Source organism: Mytilus galloprovincialis, chromosome 2 (genome assembly GCF_965363235.1).
Source record: "Mytilus galloprovincialis chromosome 2, xbMytGall1.hap1.1, whole genome shotgun sequence".
NCBI lineage: Eukaryota > Metazoa > Mollusca > Bivalvia > Mytilida > Mytilidae > Mytilus > Mytilus galloprovincialis.
The window spans coordinates 22,193,908-22,212,107 of NC_134839.1; the positions used below are offsets into that span (position 1 = coordinate 22,193,908).

At 33.4% G+C, this 18,200-nt stretch overlaps 2 protein-coding genes across 2 annotated transcripts; both read right to left on the bottom strand.

Annotated features, from left to right (window-relative positions):
* Positions 1-6,059: 6,059 nt before the first annotated feature.
* LOC143063135 (tubulin alpha-1A chain-like) lies at positions 6,060-9,705 on the bottom strand. The gene is made up of 5 exons (XM_076235117.1): positions 9,562-9,705; positions 8,890-9,112; positions 8,346-8,494; positions 7,794-7,946; positions 6,060-6,969 (listed from the first exon to the last, which is right to left on the bottom strand). The coding sequence occupies exons 1-5, from the start codon at positions 9,562-9,564 to the stop codon at positions 6,142-6,144; spliced, it is 1,356 nt and encodes a 451-aa protein (XP_076091232.1). The 5' UTR covers positions 9,565-9,705; the 3' UTR covers positions 6,060-6,141.
* A 1,935-nt stretch (positions 9,706-11,640) lies between these two features.
* On the bottom strand, positions 11,641-15,871 carry LOC143063137 (tubulin alpha-2/alpha-4 chain-like). The gene is made up of 5 exons (XM_076235118.1): positions 15,769-15,871; positions 15,091-15,313; positions 13,858-14,006; positions 12,905-13,057; positions 11,641-12,503 (listed from the first exon to the last, which is right to left on the bottom strand). Exons 1-5 carry the CDS (start codon positions 15,769-15,771, stop codon positions 11,673-11,675), a joined length of 1,359 nt encoding a protein of 452 aa, XP_076091233.1. The 5' UTR covers positions 15,772-15,871; the 3' UTR covers positions 11,641-11,672.
* Positions 15,872-18,200: the final 2,329 nt, after the last annotated feature.

An 18,200-nucleotide genomic window follows, 5' to 3' on the forward strand; every position in this document is an offset into this window, starting at 1 on the left:
AGGTCAAGATCTCTCTGCCCTCAAATTTTCAGATGAATCAAACAACATGTTGTTGGGTTGCTGCCCCTGAATTGGTAATTTTAAGGAAATTTTGATGTTTTTGGTTATTATCTTGAATATTATTACAGATAGAGATTAACTGTAAACAGCAATAATGTTCAAAAAAGTAAGATTTACAAATAAGTCAACATGACCGAAATGGTCAGTTGACCCCTTTATAGTCGATTTTTAACCATTTTTCATAAATCTTAGTAATCTATTACAAAAATCTTCTCCTCTGAAACTACTGGGCTAAATTAATCCAAACTTGGTTACAATCATCTTTGGGGTATCTAGTTTAAAAAATGTGTGGCGTGACCTGGCCAACCAACCAAGATGGCTGCCATGGCTAAAAATAGAACATAGGGGTGAAATGTAGATTTTGACTTGTATCTCTGAAACCAAAGCATTTAGAGCAAATCTGACAGGGAGTAAAATCGTTCATCAAGTGAAAATCTATCTGCCCTGAAACTTTCAAATGAATCGGACAAAGGGTTGTTGGGTTGCTGCCCCGAAATAAGTAATTTGAAGGAAATTTTGCAGATTTTGGTTATCTTGAATATTATTATAGAAAGAGATACTGAAATGTAATCAGCAATAATGTTCAGCAAAGTAAGATCTACAAATAAGTTAACATGACTAAAATGGTCAGATGACCCCTTAAGGAGTTATTGCCCTTTATAGCAATTTTGACCAATTTTTCGTAAATTTTTGTAATCTTTTACAAAAATCTTCTCCTCTGAAACTACTGGGCCAAATTAAACCAAACTTGGCCACAATCATCATTGGGGTATATTGTTAAAAAGATGTGTGGCGTGACCCCTCCAACCAACCAAGATGGCTGCCATGGCTAAAAATAGAACATAGGGGTAAAATGCAGTTTTTGGCTTATAACTCAAAAACCAAAGCATTTAGAGCAAATCTGACATGGGATAAAATTATCAGGTCAAAATCTATCTGCCATAAAATCTTCAGACAAATCAGACAACCTGTTGTTGGGTTGCTGCCCCCGAATTAGTAATTTTAAGGAAATTTTGCAGATTTTGGTTATTATCTTGAATATTATTATAGATCGAGATAAACTGTAAACAGCAAAATAAGATCTACAAATAAGTCAACAAGACCAAAATTGTCAATTGACCCCTTAAGGAGTTATTGCTCTTAATAGTCAATTGTTAACAATTTTCATAAATTTTCGTTAATTTTTGTAAATTTTAAGGAAATATTTTCCACTGTAATTACTGGGCCAAGTTCATTATAGATAGAGATAATTGTAGCAACAAGAATATTCAGTAAAGAAAGATCTACAAACACATCACCATTACCAAAACTCAATTTTGTCATGAATTTATCTGTGTTTATTGTTAATATGCACATAGACCAAGGTGAGCGACACAGGCTCTTGAGAGCCTCTAGTTTTTTTTTCTATCCTAAATACTTCATTTAGAACAGTTATAAGAGTTGCAGTATATAAAGAATAACCATATACAGTCTCGAAATATCAATCTGCTATTTGTACTCTTCTCAAAACAGGTAGTAATGTCATGGAATAGAAGTTCCTTCATAATACAAGTTCCAAAAGGAAAAATTATTCTGGAATATTTTTTCCACAGGAATAAATATTACAGTATATGTTCCTAACAGAATAAATGGGATAGAGTATTTGTTACAACCGGAAAAGATATTATGGTGACAATGTTTATATGGAACTTCAGTTAGGTGGAACAAATATACGTTGACAGTAATGCTCGGCACAGCCTCGCTTTCTACCCGTTTCTAATAAAATTGAGAATGGAAATAAGGGATAATGCCAAAGAGACAACAACCCGACCATAGAGCAGACAACAGCAGAAGGTCACCAACAGGTCTTCAATGCAACGAGAAATTCTCGCACCGGAGGCGTCCTTCAGCTGGCCCCTAAACAAATATATACTGGTTCAGTGATAATGAACACCATACTAAACTCCAAATTGTACACAAGAAACTAAAAGTTCAAAATAATACAAGACTAACAAAGGCCAGAGGCTCCTGACTTTGGACAGGCGCAAAAATGCGGCGGGGTTAAGCATGTTTGTGAGATCTCAACCCTCCCCCTATACCTCTAGCAAATGCAGAAAAGGAAACGCATAACAATACGCACATTAAATTCAGTTCAAGAGGAGTCTGATGTCAGAAGATGTAACCAAAGAAAAACAAAATGACAATAATACATAAATAACATCAGACTACTAGCAGTTAGTTAACTGACATGCCAGCTCCGGACTTCAATTAAACTGATTGAAAAATTATGTCTTCATCATATGAATATCAGGCACAATCCTTCCCGTTAGGGGTTTAGTATCATACCATCATAACATATATGAGAAGAACATAACCCGTGTCATGCCAACAACAGGTTTATTAATAAAAAATGTGTTTAGTTCCGATGCAAAGACCCTATAAGTGAATCAATATTAATGCCAAAATATGAAGCAATTATTATAGTCCAATGTACAACATTTAACAATGAGGAAAACCCATATCATATAGTCGGCTAAAAACGGCCCTATAAAAAAAATGTGAAAAAGATTTAAAAGAGAAAACTAACGGTTATATAATTATAACTTAAGAATTATGTCTTACAGAAGAAAAAAAATATGACAGATCTATGTAACCAATGTACTTCAGGCTCCTGCTGTTGGATCGACACAACAAAAAATGCAGCGAGATTAAACATGTCTCAGTGAGCCCCAACCCTCTCCTTAACCTGGGACACTGGTGTGACAGCACAACATGATCGAAAATAAAACATATACAGTTGCAATTGGCTCAACTCAAAATGTCGGTACAAGACACAAAAAACATATACATGAAATATCGACAAAGGAGCAATTGTAGTGACTGATAGTTATTTCAAAGCAAATTGCAACTAAGAAGTATATCATGTATCTAAAGTATAAGTCAGTATATATCCGACGGTTTTAGGTAAAGACGTAATGAAACGCATGAACTTGTGCAATGCACAATATAAGTAAACAGTATCGAGATGATGAACGATCTTATGAGTTCTCATAAATGTGGATATATTGTAATAATGTTAAGTGATGTTTTGATTTAACAGGTACAGCAAAAATGTCTACATTGTAGCCATTTGTTTTATTTATGAAAGAATTTGGTAAGGAGTGACTGGGAAATATACTATTAGATATGGTCCCACCGGCAGTAAAACCTGAATGAAGTTGGCCACCCGTTTAGTTGTGTAGGATGTAAAAGTACACAGTCACGTCCAGTCCGAATGGGAATATAAGATCCAATGTCTCGTGTAGAGAGAGCACCACGCTAACTACACTGTACGAACCCTTGCACACAGGGTGACTAGGGAATATAAATATGGTTCCTTTGGTCGTCTCCGAAATAAGTCAAAATTTGAATGAAATGCATTTGGGTGGGTATAGACTATAAGGTGCTTAAAGTAACCAGAATTACCAATCATTTAGATTTTGGCACCAAAATAGAAAGACGACAATGTTCGAATAAAGTAAGCATAACCTTTATACCTTAGAAATCAAACAAACAAAAACATAATTGAAGAAAGCAAACCAGTTACTATTAAGAATTATCTCTTCATCTTTACATCTTCGCATCTAACTGTATTACTATTGATTGCTATAAGTTATATGTTCATTGTATACACACATTCTTTGGCCTTTGTGTGATTCTATTATAATCTATGACCCCTATAGGAACCGCCTCAGATTCAGACCAAAAGGCTAAAATTCATTGATTGTTTTTGATTGCTGTCTATAACAAAAAGAAGATGTGGTTTTGAAACAACTCTTCACAAGAGACCAAACGTCACAAAAAATAAACAAGTTTAGGTCACCGTACGGCCTTCAACAATAAACAAAGCCCATTCCGCATAGTCAGCTTTAAAACACACCGAGATGACAAATGTCAAACAATTTATACAAGAAAACCAACGGCCAAATTTAAGCACAAAATAGTGAACAAAAAATATATATAGCCACTGAATCGCAAGCTTCTGACTTTGGACAGGAACATACAGAATATGGCGGGATTAAACCAACCCCCTAACCGTACATTGACTGTTGTATGGTAAACACTTTCAAAAATACTATCAAATTAGAAATTGGACGTGTGTATCTGTATACTTAGCAATATTTGAATCTGTCGAGTTATTGTATTTTCCTACCAATTAACACTTTCGTATGAATACATAAATATTTTTTTTGGATGTACAAAATCATGACCTCCAAGAGTGTTTCGACAATACAACGGATATTATGGGTTGCTGTCTGCGTGTTATGGTGGTAAATAATTTTTTTCAAACATGCATATGGGTTATTAATGATCATATCAAAGCATGATTTAAAACATGCAAAATTCATTTACAAACGCAATATTGTGTCAACGAATCGTACAGTATAAAAAGGTGTAATGACAACGAAGCGTACACAACATGAAAATAAAGACACTTTAAACGTGTATTATTTTGTTTATAGATACAACATAAACATAAGATCTTTATAAGTTTGTTAATTTTAAACTATGAAAATTTTCAAAAATGTATGTTTAAAAAACTATGAGGTACGAGAAACATTATATGTGTTGAATATTTAAAATTACCAAGCACGTTTTACCATTGCTATCGTCGTGCTTTTTTTTTATATTTTGTATATAAAAATGCCACAAATTTGAAAAACCTTTTAGTAAGGGACGACAATAAAAGTTCAATGAAGGATAAAAAACTTAATTCACATAGTTTTTTTTACTGACCCCCACCTCTTAACTTAATTTTGGAAAAATTGATTGACCCATATAGATATATGTAAAAATCAATGTCGGATAACCACTCTAGTCTTGCAGCAGTTCAACCCCTAAACTATTTGAATTAAGTTTTTTTTTATCTTACATTGATCTTTTGATGTCGTCCCTAACTAATAAGTATTATGGAAAAGAATATATTGGAGCAAAATATCCGAAGAATAGATATTGGATTCTCTTTAAAAGTATCAATTCCTTACTCTCTGAACTCAGTGTTACACGGTGTGTTCGATCCGAACGCGTCAACGTCCGGTTTCATCTGTATCGGGGTTATACAGGGTATAAATTATCAAAATATTTTAGAGGCTTAACCGGACGGTCGTCACATGTAGAACAAGATCTCATTCCAACTCTTCCGGAGCATATGATATCACCTTCCCCCTTTTTAGTCGGGTTCTTGTTCGATCCTTCATTCCATCGGCGGTGGTGTCCACTAACATTTACTCTGTGGTTAAAGTTTTTGAAATTTTAATAACTTTCCTAAACTATCCTGGATTTCTTCAAAACTCGGACAGAAGCTTGTTACTGATCATAAGATAGTATCCAGAAGTAAATTTTGTAAAAATAAAATTCCAATTTTCCATTTTTTATTTATAAATGGACTTAGTTTTTCCGTCAGAAACCATTACATTCACTCTGTGATTAAAGTTTTTAAAATTTTAATAACTTTCTTAAACTATCCTGGATGTGTACCAAAATTGTGACAGAAGCTTGTTTCTGATCATAAGATAGTATCCAGAAGTAAATTTTGTAAAAAAAAAATCCATCTTTTCTGTATTTTATTCTTTAAATGGTATTAGTTTTTCTTTCAGTTTACATTACATATAGTCTGTAGTTAAAGATTTTAAAACATTTATAAGATTCATAAACTATCCTGAATTTTAACAAACTTGGACAAAAGCTTCTTACAATCGATAGATAGTATGGAGAGCAATATTTTTATTGATTTTTTCCTTCATTTTTGTTGAGTGTGCGATTAACAGCAAAGTAGGCGCGACACTGGGTTCCGCGGAACCCTTAGAAATTTTCTAATTATATGTTGTGTTTTGTCAATCAATTGCCTGATCGTTATTCATTTTTGCTTGTGGTTTGTGAGCTTGTTTTCGACTTATGACTGCATTTCCTTTGGTATCTTTCGCATCTTTTTTTATGAATCAATATAATCTCTTTTGTGAAATTGAACATAATAACATAAATTTATGCAATTAGTATTTTATTAACGTTCTTTTTAATACCTGAAAAGAAATGTTAATATTGTTTTCGAATGTTTTTAATTATTTAATATTCTTCTCCTTCCTCTTCGCCTTCTCCCTCTACGGAATCGACACCAACTTCTTCGTAATCCTTCTCCAGAGCTGCCAAATCTTCACGAGCTTCTGAAAATTCTCCTTCCTCCATACCCTCTCCTACATACCAGTGAACAAAGGCACGTTTAGCATACATCAAATCAAATTTGTGGTCAAGACGAGCCCAGGCCTCAGCAATAGCAGTAGTATTACTCAACATGCAGACAGCTCTTTGTACTTTAGCTAAATCTCCTCCTGGGACAACGGTTGGTGGTTGGTAGTTGATTCCGACTTTAAACCCAGTTGGACACCAATCAACGAACTGAATGGTTCTCTTAGTTTTGATGGTAGCGATGGAAGCATTGACATCCTTGGGTACAACATCTCCTCTGTATAACATACAGCAAGCCATGTATTTGCCATGACGTGGATCACATTTCACCATTTGGTTTGCAGGTTCAAAACAGGCATTGGTGATTTCTGCTACTGAGAGTTGTTCATGGTATGCTTTTTCGGCAGAAATAACTGGAGCATAGGTAGCCAGTGGAAAATGAATACGTGGATATGGCACCAAGTTGGTCTGGAATTCAGTAAGATCTACATTCAAAGCACCATCAAAACGAAGTGATGCAGTAATGGAGCTGACAATCTGACCAATTAGACGATTCAAGTTGGTATATGTTGGCCTCTCAATGTCTAGGTTACGACGACAGATGTCATAGATGGCTTCATTGTCAACCATAAAAGCACAATCTGAGTGTTCAAGTGTGGTATGAGTTGTCAAAATGGAGTTGTATGGTTCAACAACCGCAGTGGAAATCTAAAAAAAAACCTGGAATATAACAAACTAGAAAACGTTCTGTATAAAAGCCCTACAAAGGTTCTGTGTTTTTTGTTGTTGTTGTTCAATTATTTCTATATCTTACAAAATTAAATATTAATACATGTCACCCCTAGGTTTTAATGTTCAAACTTACTAAGTTAAACTATTCTTTTCTCCTCCTTTTAATCATAGTAGCTCCTAACGTTTCGTTACCCAGGTTTAATCCACCATTTTCTACACAAGAAAATGTATGAACCGAGTCGGGAATATGACAGTTGTTATCTATTCGGTTGATGTGTATTAGCTTTTGATTTTGCCATTTGCTAAGAGACTTCCGTTTAGAATTTTCCTCTGAGTTAGGTATTTTTTGTTACTAGTATTTTACTTTTTTTTCTACTCATTTAGACATGCATTTGAGCGTTCTTAATGAAAGTTATCCCAATTTAGCGAAGCACGAAATCTGTGAAGTGTTATTTTCATTTTTATGATTGACTGCCTGGCGTTTACAAAAAGTTAATGAAAAATACATGAAAGCTATATAGTACATATTTTTGTTTAGAGGGCTAGCCGAAGAACGCCTCAGGGCGCGGGATTTTCTCGCGGGTTGAAGACTCGTTGGTGACATTGGGCTGTTTCTGCTCTTAGGTGAGGTATTCCCAGTTTCCATTCTCGATTGTGTGTTATTCTTAAATGCGAGCATAACAATTTAAATCGTAAATTATGCCTATTTGAATCCGTTACCAAACGCAGTATTTTTCATTTAGAAATATATTTATAAAAATAAAATTTGAAAACAATAATTAAAATAGGATGCATTCTACCTGTGGTGCTGGATAGATGGCGAATTCCAGCTTAGATTTCTTTCCATAATCTACCGACAATCTTTCCATCAATAGTGAAGTAAGACCGGATCCAGTACCGCCACCAAAGCTGTGGAAAATCAGGAACCCTTGGAGACCAGTACATTGGTCAGCCTAAATTTAAATGTAATGCAATTCATATAACACAATCAAACTCGCACATGAATGACTTAAGTCAATAACCCTTGATATCCTTTTTTTTCTTGTCAAGAATATCTGCCTTGCACAAATTATAAAACTTATCTAATGTTTCAATGGTCATTTTCGGTTCTACAAATCATTGATGCATAGAATGTTGTTTATGGGGATATTGATTATTTCTTTTTACTTAGTTGTTGAAGAAAGTTATTCTGTAATTCTGATAATTTTTTTTTACAGTTTTCAAAAAAAATCAAATCATTTCGACAAATTTAAAAAAAACAAAATCACATATTTTCCGCTTTTGCAAACCTCATCAATGTCATTTCAAAAATAGTTATCAAAATAAAAAATACTTTTATTGAATATAGTTACCAATTTTCTAATTCTGTCGAGCACCAAGTCAATGATTTCTTTTCCAATTGTGTAATGTCCTCTGGCATAGTTATTGGCAGCGTCTTCCTTGCCAGTGATAAGCTGCTCTGGATGGAAAAGCTGACGGTAGGTACCAGTACGGACCTCATCTGTAAGAGACAAAAATTTCCTTGAAAAATATCAAACACTGCACAGCCAATATAGAATTGAGAAACCACGACTGTCTTTAAACTTAATCCATTGGATGTGTACTGATTGATACTTTAAAATAGGGAACAAGATGTATCGTTAATAACTAGTACAAAAATGTAATCGTTATTGTTATTTAATGAGCTTTAAGTAGCAGAAAGTAATCTCGTGTCTTTTATCTTTTAATGTAAGCTGTCTTTTGTCCTCTGTCACGACATTTCCCAACTTTTAAAATAACAATCTTGTTCTGTTATACAACTGTTCAATATTAAGGGGTGGGGCGCTTCACAATATGCAATAAGGTAACGAGAGAAAATGTTTACATTGTAATGTTATTATATTGTTCAAATCTTACCGACAACAGTTGGTTCTAAATCAACAAATACAGCTCTAGGGACATGTTTGCCTGCTCCTGTTTCACTGAAGAAAGTGTTGAAGGAGTCATCACCACCACCAATGGTCTTGTCACTTGGCATCTGACCATCAGGCTGGATACCATGTTCAAGACAGTACAATTCCCAGCATGCATTGCCCATCTGGACACCAGCTTGTCCCATGTGAATAGAAATGCACTCCCGCTAAAACAAGAGCAATCAGACTATGTCAAATAACGTCAAATACTGTTTTTTAAAAAGATGAATTCAGAGAGCTTCAACAATGATTTTTAGTTACATCTCTAACATTTGTGAATAAAAAATAAAAGAACCATTGAATAACGTACAATAGAGAAAAAAACCTTATAAATCTAGAAACCGTGGTAAAATACAACAAATACACAGGCAAAAGTAAACCAATGGGTACTTGAAGTCATATTTAAGTGGTTATCTGGCTAAGTCGAAAACATTCCAAACATAAACAGGTTACTGATCTCTTCTAACTTCATCACAAATGAGCTTGAGTTGCATGTCCAAAAATACATTTTAAGCATGTCAAAATTTTGACACGAGTGACCATTTTTAAATCATCTTATAGTCGCTTAATATATGTTAAAAACAATATATTATCTATAAATTTCATACCAACTTACCATGATTGTAGGTTTAGTTAGTGAATTTGTCCAGGAATGGTAACGTTAACTGAACAAAGTTGTTGTGTGGGGGACTCTGTAATCTGTCCCCTTTATATTTCTATTTACCCTAGTACATTCATATGTTCCCATAGAGACAACTTACAACCGCTATTGTTATTCTAATTAATGTGTAAAACATCCCATGAAATGCATTTATATTGATAACTATTGATTTTTAATTGAAAAGAATCTTTTAAAAGGGTATATGAATAGTATATCAACATCTAGCCTAAGCATTTATGAATTATATTTATCCATCTTATGAAAATTCAATATCCTTTGAATTTAACGATGAAATAGTTTAAATGCATTATTTGTTTGAATCTTTATCCTTTACGCATTAATACTTTTTTTTTATTTAATGCAAATTACTTCTTTATGATATATAAAAGATGTCAACTATAGCCTAATTTATAATATACATGTTTGGCAATGCATAACCGAAGATCAAACAAACTTTGGTGCAAACTCAACGGAGAAAAAAGGAAAAATGGGAAATCACTTTAACGGTTTGTGCTATAAATAATTTAAGTCTAATGGGCTGCTGAAACACGCCGAGACATAAAAGTAAAATATAAGTGATTTGTTAATTTTAAATGTTATCGTTTCATCGGAAAGAAACCCTGTAGATGATTGCTTAGGAAGAGTAAGCATTTACAAAAGCGTCATGCAATGACATTTCCTAATGATCTATGACCGCTTTCACCAAACGTCGACGAAACAGATCACGCAATTGATGGTATATACAAATCTGGACGTTCTAATTGGAACGTATATATTAGCATGATTATATATCTAAAGTATACGTGCGTACTTACAGCATGTATAGACGTTGCTACCAGATAATTCGCGATGACAACATATAAACACGTAAATTTGTTTAAAGGTCATGACAGGACAAAAATGGTACTAGGGTGCCGTCCTGAGCTTGTGGTGAAGCGAGTAGTTTTGTTTTTGCTCCGTGTTGAAATGGAGGCCTCATTGTGACTTTGAGGTAAAGAACAGCAATAAAAGCGCTATTAGTGTTTTTTAAATATGAGTCATCAGTGGCGGTCGATTATTACACAAAAACGGAAATTTCGTTCGCAGTTACTTCATATCTAATAAAAATTCATGTTACTCCTTTTACATGTAGTTCCTCATACTCATAGGCTGGTATTCAAGTCACCAGGAACACTTTAAGCTCAACGTGTTTGGGAAAGACAAACATGTAAAAACATGGCATTTATATTCCAAATGGAGGACTTCTATTATAAATTACAAAACAAACAAATGCCTTTTTGACGTTTTGGTCATTTTTTTAGACCGCAAACTATCAATACAAATACAATGTACAAAGAAAAACATGTCAACATTCTGACTCTGAAATTGTCAAGTGAATACAATACAAAGAAAAAACATGTCAATACAAATACAATACAAAGAAAAACAACGGTATATTCACTTGACAATTTCAGAGGCAGAATGTTGACATGTTTTTCTTTGTATTGTATTTGTATTGACATGTTTTTCTTTGTATTGTATTCACTTGACAATTTCAGAGGCAGAATGTTGACATGTTTTTCTTTGTATATGTTATATATGCTTTTCCAAAGTCCGGATTGTTGTTTGAGGTCATCTGTTGATAAATTTTGGTAATTTTTTTTTTACTGTGTGGCAATTTGGTTTTGATTGTAATCTTTAACAGTTTCTGTAATTTTTTTAACATCTTGTCCTGACCAATATCGGTTAACAGCTTAAAATGTCTACCGTATATTCACTTGACAATTTCAGAGGCAGAATGTTGACATGTTTTTCTTTGTATTGTATTTGTATTGACAGTTTGCGGCCTCACCGGTGGATATCCGATCTCCTCTTATTGATATCTGTTGGATACCATAATAAATCAAGGTAAATTTATATCAAAGAAGAGAAAAACAATCTTATCGTATTTATTAGATAATATTTAACTACTGATTTTTAATATCAGATTGCAAAAACAGAGAATAAACATCCGAAAATTAGAGAGTATGACATTCACGTCTATTTTAATGATGATATCTTTAATGGATTTCTTATCAAATAATATTTTAATATTCATCCCCTTCTTGTTCTTCTTCTTCTCCCTCTACCGACTCTACCCCAACTTCCTCGTAATCTTTCTCCAGAGCTGCCAAATCTTCCCGAGCTTCAGAAAATTCTCCTTCCTCCATACCTTCGCCTACATACCAGTGAACGAAGGCACGTTTAGAATACATCAAATCAAACTTGTGGTCAAGGCGGGCCCACGCTTCTGCAATACAGGTTGTGTTACTAAGCATGCAGACAGCTCTTTGTACTTTAGCTAAATCTCCTCCTGGAACAACAGTAGGTGGCTGGTAGTTGATTCCGACCTTGAATCCAGTTGGACACCAATCAACGAATTGAATGGTTCTCTTTGTTTTGATGGTTGCAATTGCAGCATTGACATCTTTGGGTACAACATCTCCCCTGTATAACATACAGCAAGCCATGTACTTTCCATGACGTGGATCGCATTTCACCATTTGGTTTGCAGGTTCAAAAACGGCATTTGTTATCTCAGCTACAGTAAGCTGCTCGTGATATGCCTTCTCTGCAGAAATAACAGGTGCATAAGTTGTCATTGGGAAGTGGATACGTGGGTAGGGGACTAAGTTTGTTTGAAATTCTGTAAGATCAACATTGAGGGCGCCGTCAAAGCGGAGGGAGGCAGTTATTGAGCTTACAATTTGACCAATCAGACGATTCAAATTTGTATAGGTTGGTCTATCGATATCCAAATTACGTCTGCAAATATCATACAGAGCCTCGTTGTCGACCATAAAAGCACAATCAGAATGCTCTAGGGTAGTATGGGTATTCAAAATGGCATTGTACGGTTCAACCACGGCTGTAGAAACCTGGAAAAAAACAATAATACAATGCTCAAAGTTATTTCAGTTTTGGATAACTAATTTATTGGAAAAATAGAGTCCATGATATAGTTTTTCAGATCTTCTCATACACATTCAAGTATTCATGCAGCCTTGGCTTTCGATTTTTTGGGTTTAACTGTTCCTACGAAGGTTAATTTAATTGAGAAAAATGTTTTGGACGCACAAAATTTATAAAGCGTCATTTTCAGAAAATCTATTCTTAAAAAATAAATAAATATTTTTTACATATTGTATATAAAAAAGATACATATACATTCTTATAAAAGTGTTTTTTTTTTCATTTATACTTTGATATGCGTGAAATTAAGCCAGTAAATAAGTTAAATTTCCTTGTAGGAAGTATTGATATACACAATTCAAAATACCTGTGGAGCTGGGTAAACACAAAATTCCAACTTTGATTTCTTTCCATAATCCACAGACAATCTCTCCATCAACAGGGATGTAAATCCCGATCCAGTTCCGCCACCAAAACTGTGAAAAATCAGAAACCCTTGAAGCCCAGTACATTGATCAGCCTAGAACATTGAAACAAAATTCATAATCATTACAATTAACATGTAATAACTATAGAAACGCTTGCGTATTAGTTTGAGGCATTGTAACAAATAAATAATTCTGACACAAACAAAGCAACATGAGGGTCTGGATAGGGGAAAAGGGGGGGGGGGGGTATTTTATTTTTTAAACTAATTTTAGTTTTTCTTTACTTTTTGGTCTTTCATTATCTATACTTTACATTCTAGCACCCAATTTTCTCTATTCTAACTATGATTTCGTTTGAATTGTGGCACTTATATTAAAAAAATATATTCAATCGGGAATAATTTTAGCCATACGGAATCAATTTAGAATAGCATGTTTTCATTAAGATTCTAGCACTCATATTTTTTTAAACAAAGTCTTAGTTTATCTCAAAGAAGATAAGCAAGTCCCAACCTAAAAACATCAATATAGAATTCTACAAGTATTTCAAAAAACTGCAAACACATTCGTTTTTCATGCCATACTTTGGGATTATTTGCATTTACATAAACTATTTCCAAATTTGTTGATTTGCAAACAAAAACTAAGTTTTTTTAAAATTAATTGTTCAAATTTCCCACACACAAGTAATATTCATCTATAAAATATGCTTAACAACGCTAAATATATAAACAAACTTTTCTCTTGAAGTTTTGGGTTGAGGCTATTTTTATGGAACACGTTGAATTTTTTTTAATAACCTTGAATTAAATAACATTATAAGCCTGCCTACCAAACCTCATTTTAAAAACTCTCACTATAGTTTTAAAATACAATGGTTATATTAACATACTGATTTCCTAATTCTATCAAGAGCCAAGTCTACAATTTCTTTCCCAATGGTATAATGGCCTCTAGCGTAATTATTGGCGGCATCTTCCTTACCAGTGACTAGTTGCTCTGGGTGGAACAGCTGACGATAGGTACCTGTTCGGACTTCATCTGAAATAATAAATCTAAAACGTAAATGTGCAATTTTTTTAATTATTCCGACTACTGAATGCATGTTTCGTCCCAAATAACTGTACGTTACTCTTCTCCCTTAATTAAGTGATTTTACATTTGTCACTTTTGCAGCTTTCTCCGCGGTATGGGTTTTACTCATTGGTGAAGGGCGTAGATGAAGAGAAACATAGTTGCTAACTTCTACATCACAACGTTTCTAGCAAAGAAATATTTCATTATAATCTTTATTGCAAAATTACACCCATAAGGGTCAAGCAATACAATCAAACAATAACTTTATACAATACAATGCAATACAATGTAATACAATACAATATATAGAATAATAGAATATTAGAGTTCAGTTATAAATGTATGTAAAACACCATCATCAGCTTGTCTGACAATTTCATTGGCAATCAAACCATATGGTCCCAACTTCCGAAGCAAGGTTGTCGGCTCTCTGGACATTCCCGAAGTTCTGCGTTTAATAGACGAGTTTATGAACTTCGGTCCTTTCTTGGAGGTTGATATGGTCCAAGGACACAGTTATCGTCCTTTGGTTTTATATAGTCCCTAGTGTGAACAGTGTATAACTTGCATTTTTTATTTGATACACTTTCCCAAATTATTTCTTGATATTTAATGCATAAAATATTAAGTAGGGGGTGTAATTACTTGTTTAAAAAATTTCGGTGCTGAATCTTTGTTAAGTATAGTGATTTGGTCCAGTTAAAAAAAGAGGTCAAATTATTACGTCGGAAGCTGTCAAACTGAATTTTAGACCCCCTTATCACAGAATTGTCAATATGTTGAGTAAGAGCTGGTAGAAGTTTCTATAAATTTGATATTATTTGCCCACTAGTAGTACACTACACTGTAAAAATCTCTTTGAGATAGATAAGGTGGGATTTTTTTAATTTGAATTTATTGCCTAAAAGAAATGGACTTCGAAAAAACTGTGTTCTCGGGCCATATGTTTTTATTTTCATATGTAAAATTTGAAATAGTTTGTATTGATATTGAAATGTTGATATGATAATTTAATAAATATACAATGCAGTTTAAAGCTGATATATACCGACAACAGTAGGTTCCAGATCTATGAATATAGCCCGAGGGACATGTTTGCCTGCTCCTGTTTCACTGAAGAAAGTGTTGAAGGAGTCATCACCACCACCAATGGTCTTGTCACTTGGCATCTGACCATCAGGCTGGATACCATGTTCAAGACAGTACAACTCCCAGCAGGCATTGCCCATTTGTACCCCACATTGGCCTATATGAAGAGATATTACCTCACGCTGAAAAAAAGATTGATCTATTATATGCTTCATTTACTTAATATTAAACCAGATTTAACATCGAAACTTCTCTCGACTTTTTTTTTTTTACCAATTCTAGTTTAAAACGACAGGTATACTTCTCGTCATTTTATATATGGCACATAGCTGAGCCTGAAGAAATTGAAACCTTAATTTCTGAATTATTTCTAAATTCATCTACAAGAATTGAAGGCCGGTATGTTGTACTACACAACATATTTGTACAAATCACAACAATAAATGATTTAATATACAAAGAAGACCAATATCTAAGAATAATAATAACTTGTAAGATTATTTTTGACCATATTCATCAGTATATTAAGACAGTTTGTTTTTAAAAATAATTAATTTACAATCCAATATCAGACTACTATAATAAGAAAATAATTCTATTTTTTTTTGGATAAAAATAAGAAGAAGAAAAAACTTACCATATTTATAGAATTACGAGTTGAATAAAGCAAACAGTAATTGCTAAGTGGTGATTTTAAACAAACAAATCATTTTATAATGTTCCCAACTTACTTGTCCCAATGGTGATTAAAACATAAATATTTATAGAAACCTAGTAGATATAACTGATATGATATGATCAAAGTAAACCAAGTAAGAATAAGGTGATGTGGGACTTTTATTATTAATATTTAAATATTTTCGTGAAACCAAGAGGTAGTTCGGAGAGATGTCAACGGTTTCTGGATATAAAATAAAGAAGATGTGGTATGATTGACAATGAGATAACTATCCTCAAGAGACCAAAAGGGCGAACAGCTATAGGTCAACAATGAGAAAAACAAATAAATACATTACATTATAGTTAGAGCTATAAAATGCTGTGCCTTGACAAAATTTCGATGGCCTTATTTATGGTAAACAACAAACAAAAAAGATAAAAGACAGCAACCTACGAAAAGTACTATACTACAGACTGCTGGCGGTTTTGAAAAGCACATAAAGAATGCGGCGAAAATAAATACTTTTTGGGGGCACTTAACATGGGACAGTGGTGTAATGTTCAGCTAAACATACGAATAAACTATAATATATGTTGCAAAACGCTTGACTTATCACATCGATCAAAAAGAGACAAAAACACAAAGTACAGTTCTTTATGTAAATGCAACTTTCAAAGCCAATTCCAACTTGCAAACAAATAGATAAAATTTCAATCAGTACACATCCAATGGATTAAGTGTAAAGACATCATAAACACCTTGAACTAACCATGCTGCAAAATACATCAATCAACTTGTAAAATCGGTCAATATGTCACTTTTGTTCTCTAGCTGTATTATTTTATCTTTACTAAGTACTTGCGTTACCCTCAAAAGTCTCATACTTTTTTTTAAAGTTGCTTTTCGTACACCATAATTGTAATGATCTTTTTATATCTTTGAAAGCGAATAGAAAGAGATATGGGTCATATGTCAACGAGACAGCAGGGTAGTTCTCTGTCAGAAGTTTTTAAAGAGCCAGAAACATAGAAAAAAACAAGTTTCAGTCACCTCGTCAGTTTTTGACATTGAAACACAACAAGCTCTTTACATTTTTCTGTTCTATAATATATCCTTGGCTTTCAATTATATGGGTTTGACACGGGTTTGACCGTTCCCGATAGAGGTATATTCAGAAGCGCAATTATATGTAAGTCTGCCTTCATATAGGTTTAATAACAACGGCATAGGGTAACTACTACTTTTATATTTGTTTTATAGTTCCAATGAATACTAAAGTCAATTCTGAATTTGTTTCTAAGGATTTATTTGATAGAGGAGTCTTGAATTAGTACAGTTTCGTAGTAATAACAATTATCACAAAAGTAATAATGAAGGAAGACAACCAAACAAGGTTTCCAAGCCTCCATATCTTGGTATTTAAATTGTACAAGGTGATACCTAACAAAGTATTGTGCACCAAGCGACCAAGGAAAAAAAATGTAATCAATCTTTTAAAATCACATTTTTTAAACAATAACGGGATATATTTTAAAGACAATTTTGTTGTAAAGAATTCAAGCTATTTAACATGTTTTTAAAATATGTGTCCAAAATTTATTTTCAATATGCCGAACCGAAGGAGTTTAGTATGACCGTTCATTTTCACTAAACTAGTATACATTTTTTGTTTATAGGCCAGCTGAAGTCTGCCACCAGGTGCGGGATTTTCTCGTTGTGTTGAAGACCCATTGATGGGCTTCGGCTGTCTTTTTACTCTTTGGTCGGTTTAATGTCTCTTTAACATATTTCCCTTTTCCATTCTATATCTTATTGATGGTATAGTTAGTTTTATTTTTGTGACTGACCATTTTTCTATAAAGTTCCTCACTAGACCTCAATAATTCAGATCATTGATATACGGCGGTTATGTAGGATAAAATCATCTGAGTGTATAGTACCAAACTATGAAAGGCTTATAAAATAAATTAAAAAAACTGTTCTTAAACAATACGGTATGAAAAAATTTACATGAATAAATTTCCGTTCCGGCTTCCCAAAAAAAATAAAGATTGTTTTGTATTTTTTCTGACCGAACTTTCGAGCAAGTATTTTCAAAAAGTATTCAGCTTGTTCATTATTTAAATCATCTTTTAAGTGCACATATTGTCGATGATGAAGGAGGGGAGGCAAATGACCCCTTGCATCCCAGACTTTGTTTTGTACTTCCATTTATATTATTATTATAACACCGGTTTGACGGGGAGTAACGATTAGTTGTTTTACGGTACCATTAGAAATACTTCGGAATATTTTATTAAAATACTTGTCTGCCTCTCGATATTGATAATCGATTATTTTACCAATCAATGATTGGTTTTACCGGTAGTGTTGTGTTGTGGTGTGTTATGTCAAATTGTATCGCAGAG

What these genes read in the sequence shown, in the direction of transcription:
- LOC143063135 (XM_076235117.1), bottom strand. An exon ending in TTTAGAACCAACTGTTGTCG is followed by an intron (nt 8,495 to 8,889) that starts GTAAGATTTGAA and finishes TGTCTCTTACAG; the next exon opens with ATGAGGTCCGTACTGGTACC. An exon ending in CCATCTATCCAGCACCACAG is followed by an intron (nt 6,970 to 7,793) that starts GTAGAATGCATC and finishes GTTTTTTTTTAG; the next exon opens with ATTTCCACTGCGGTTGTTGA.
- LOC143063137 (XM_076235118.1), bottom strand. An exon ending in TCTGGAACCTACTGTTGTCG is followed by an intron (nt 14,007 to 15,090) that starts GTATATATCAGC and finishes TTATTATTTCAG; the next exon opens with ATGAAGTCCGAACAGGTACC. An exon ending in TTGATAGAATTAGGAAATCA is followed by an intron (nt 13,058 to 13,857) that starts GTATGTTAATAT and finishes TCAATGTTCTAG; the next exon opens with GCTGATCAATGTACTGGGCT.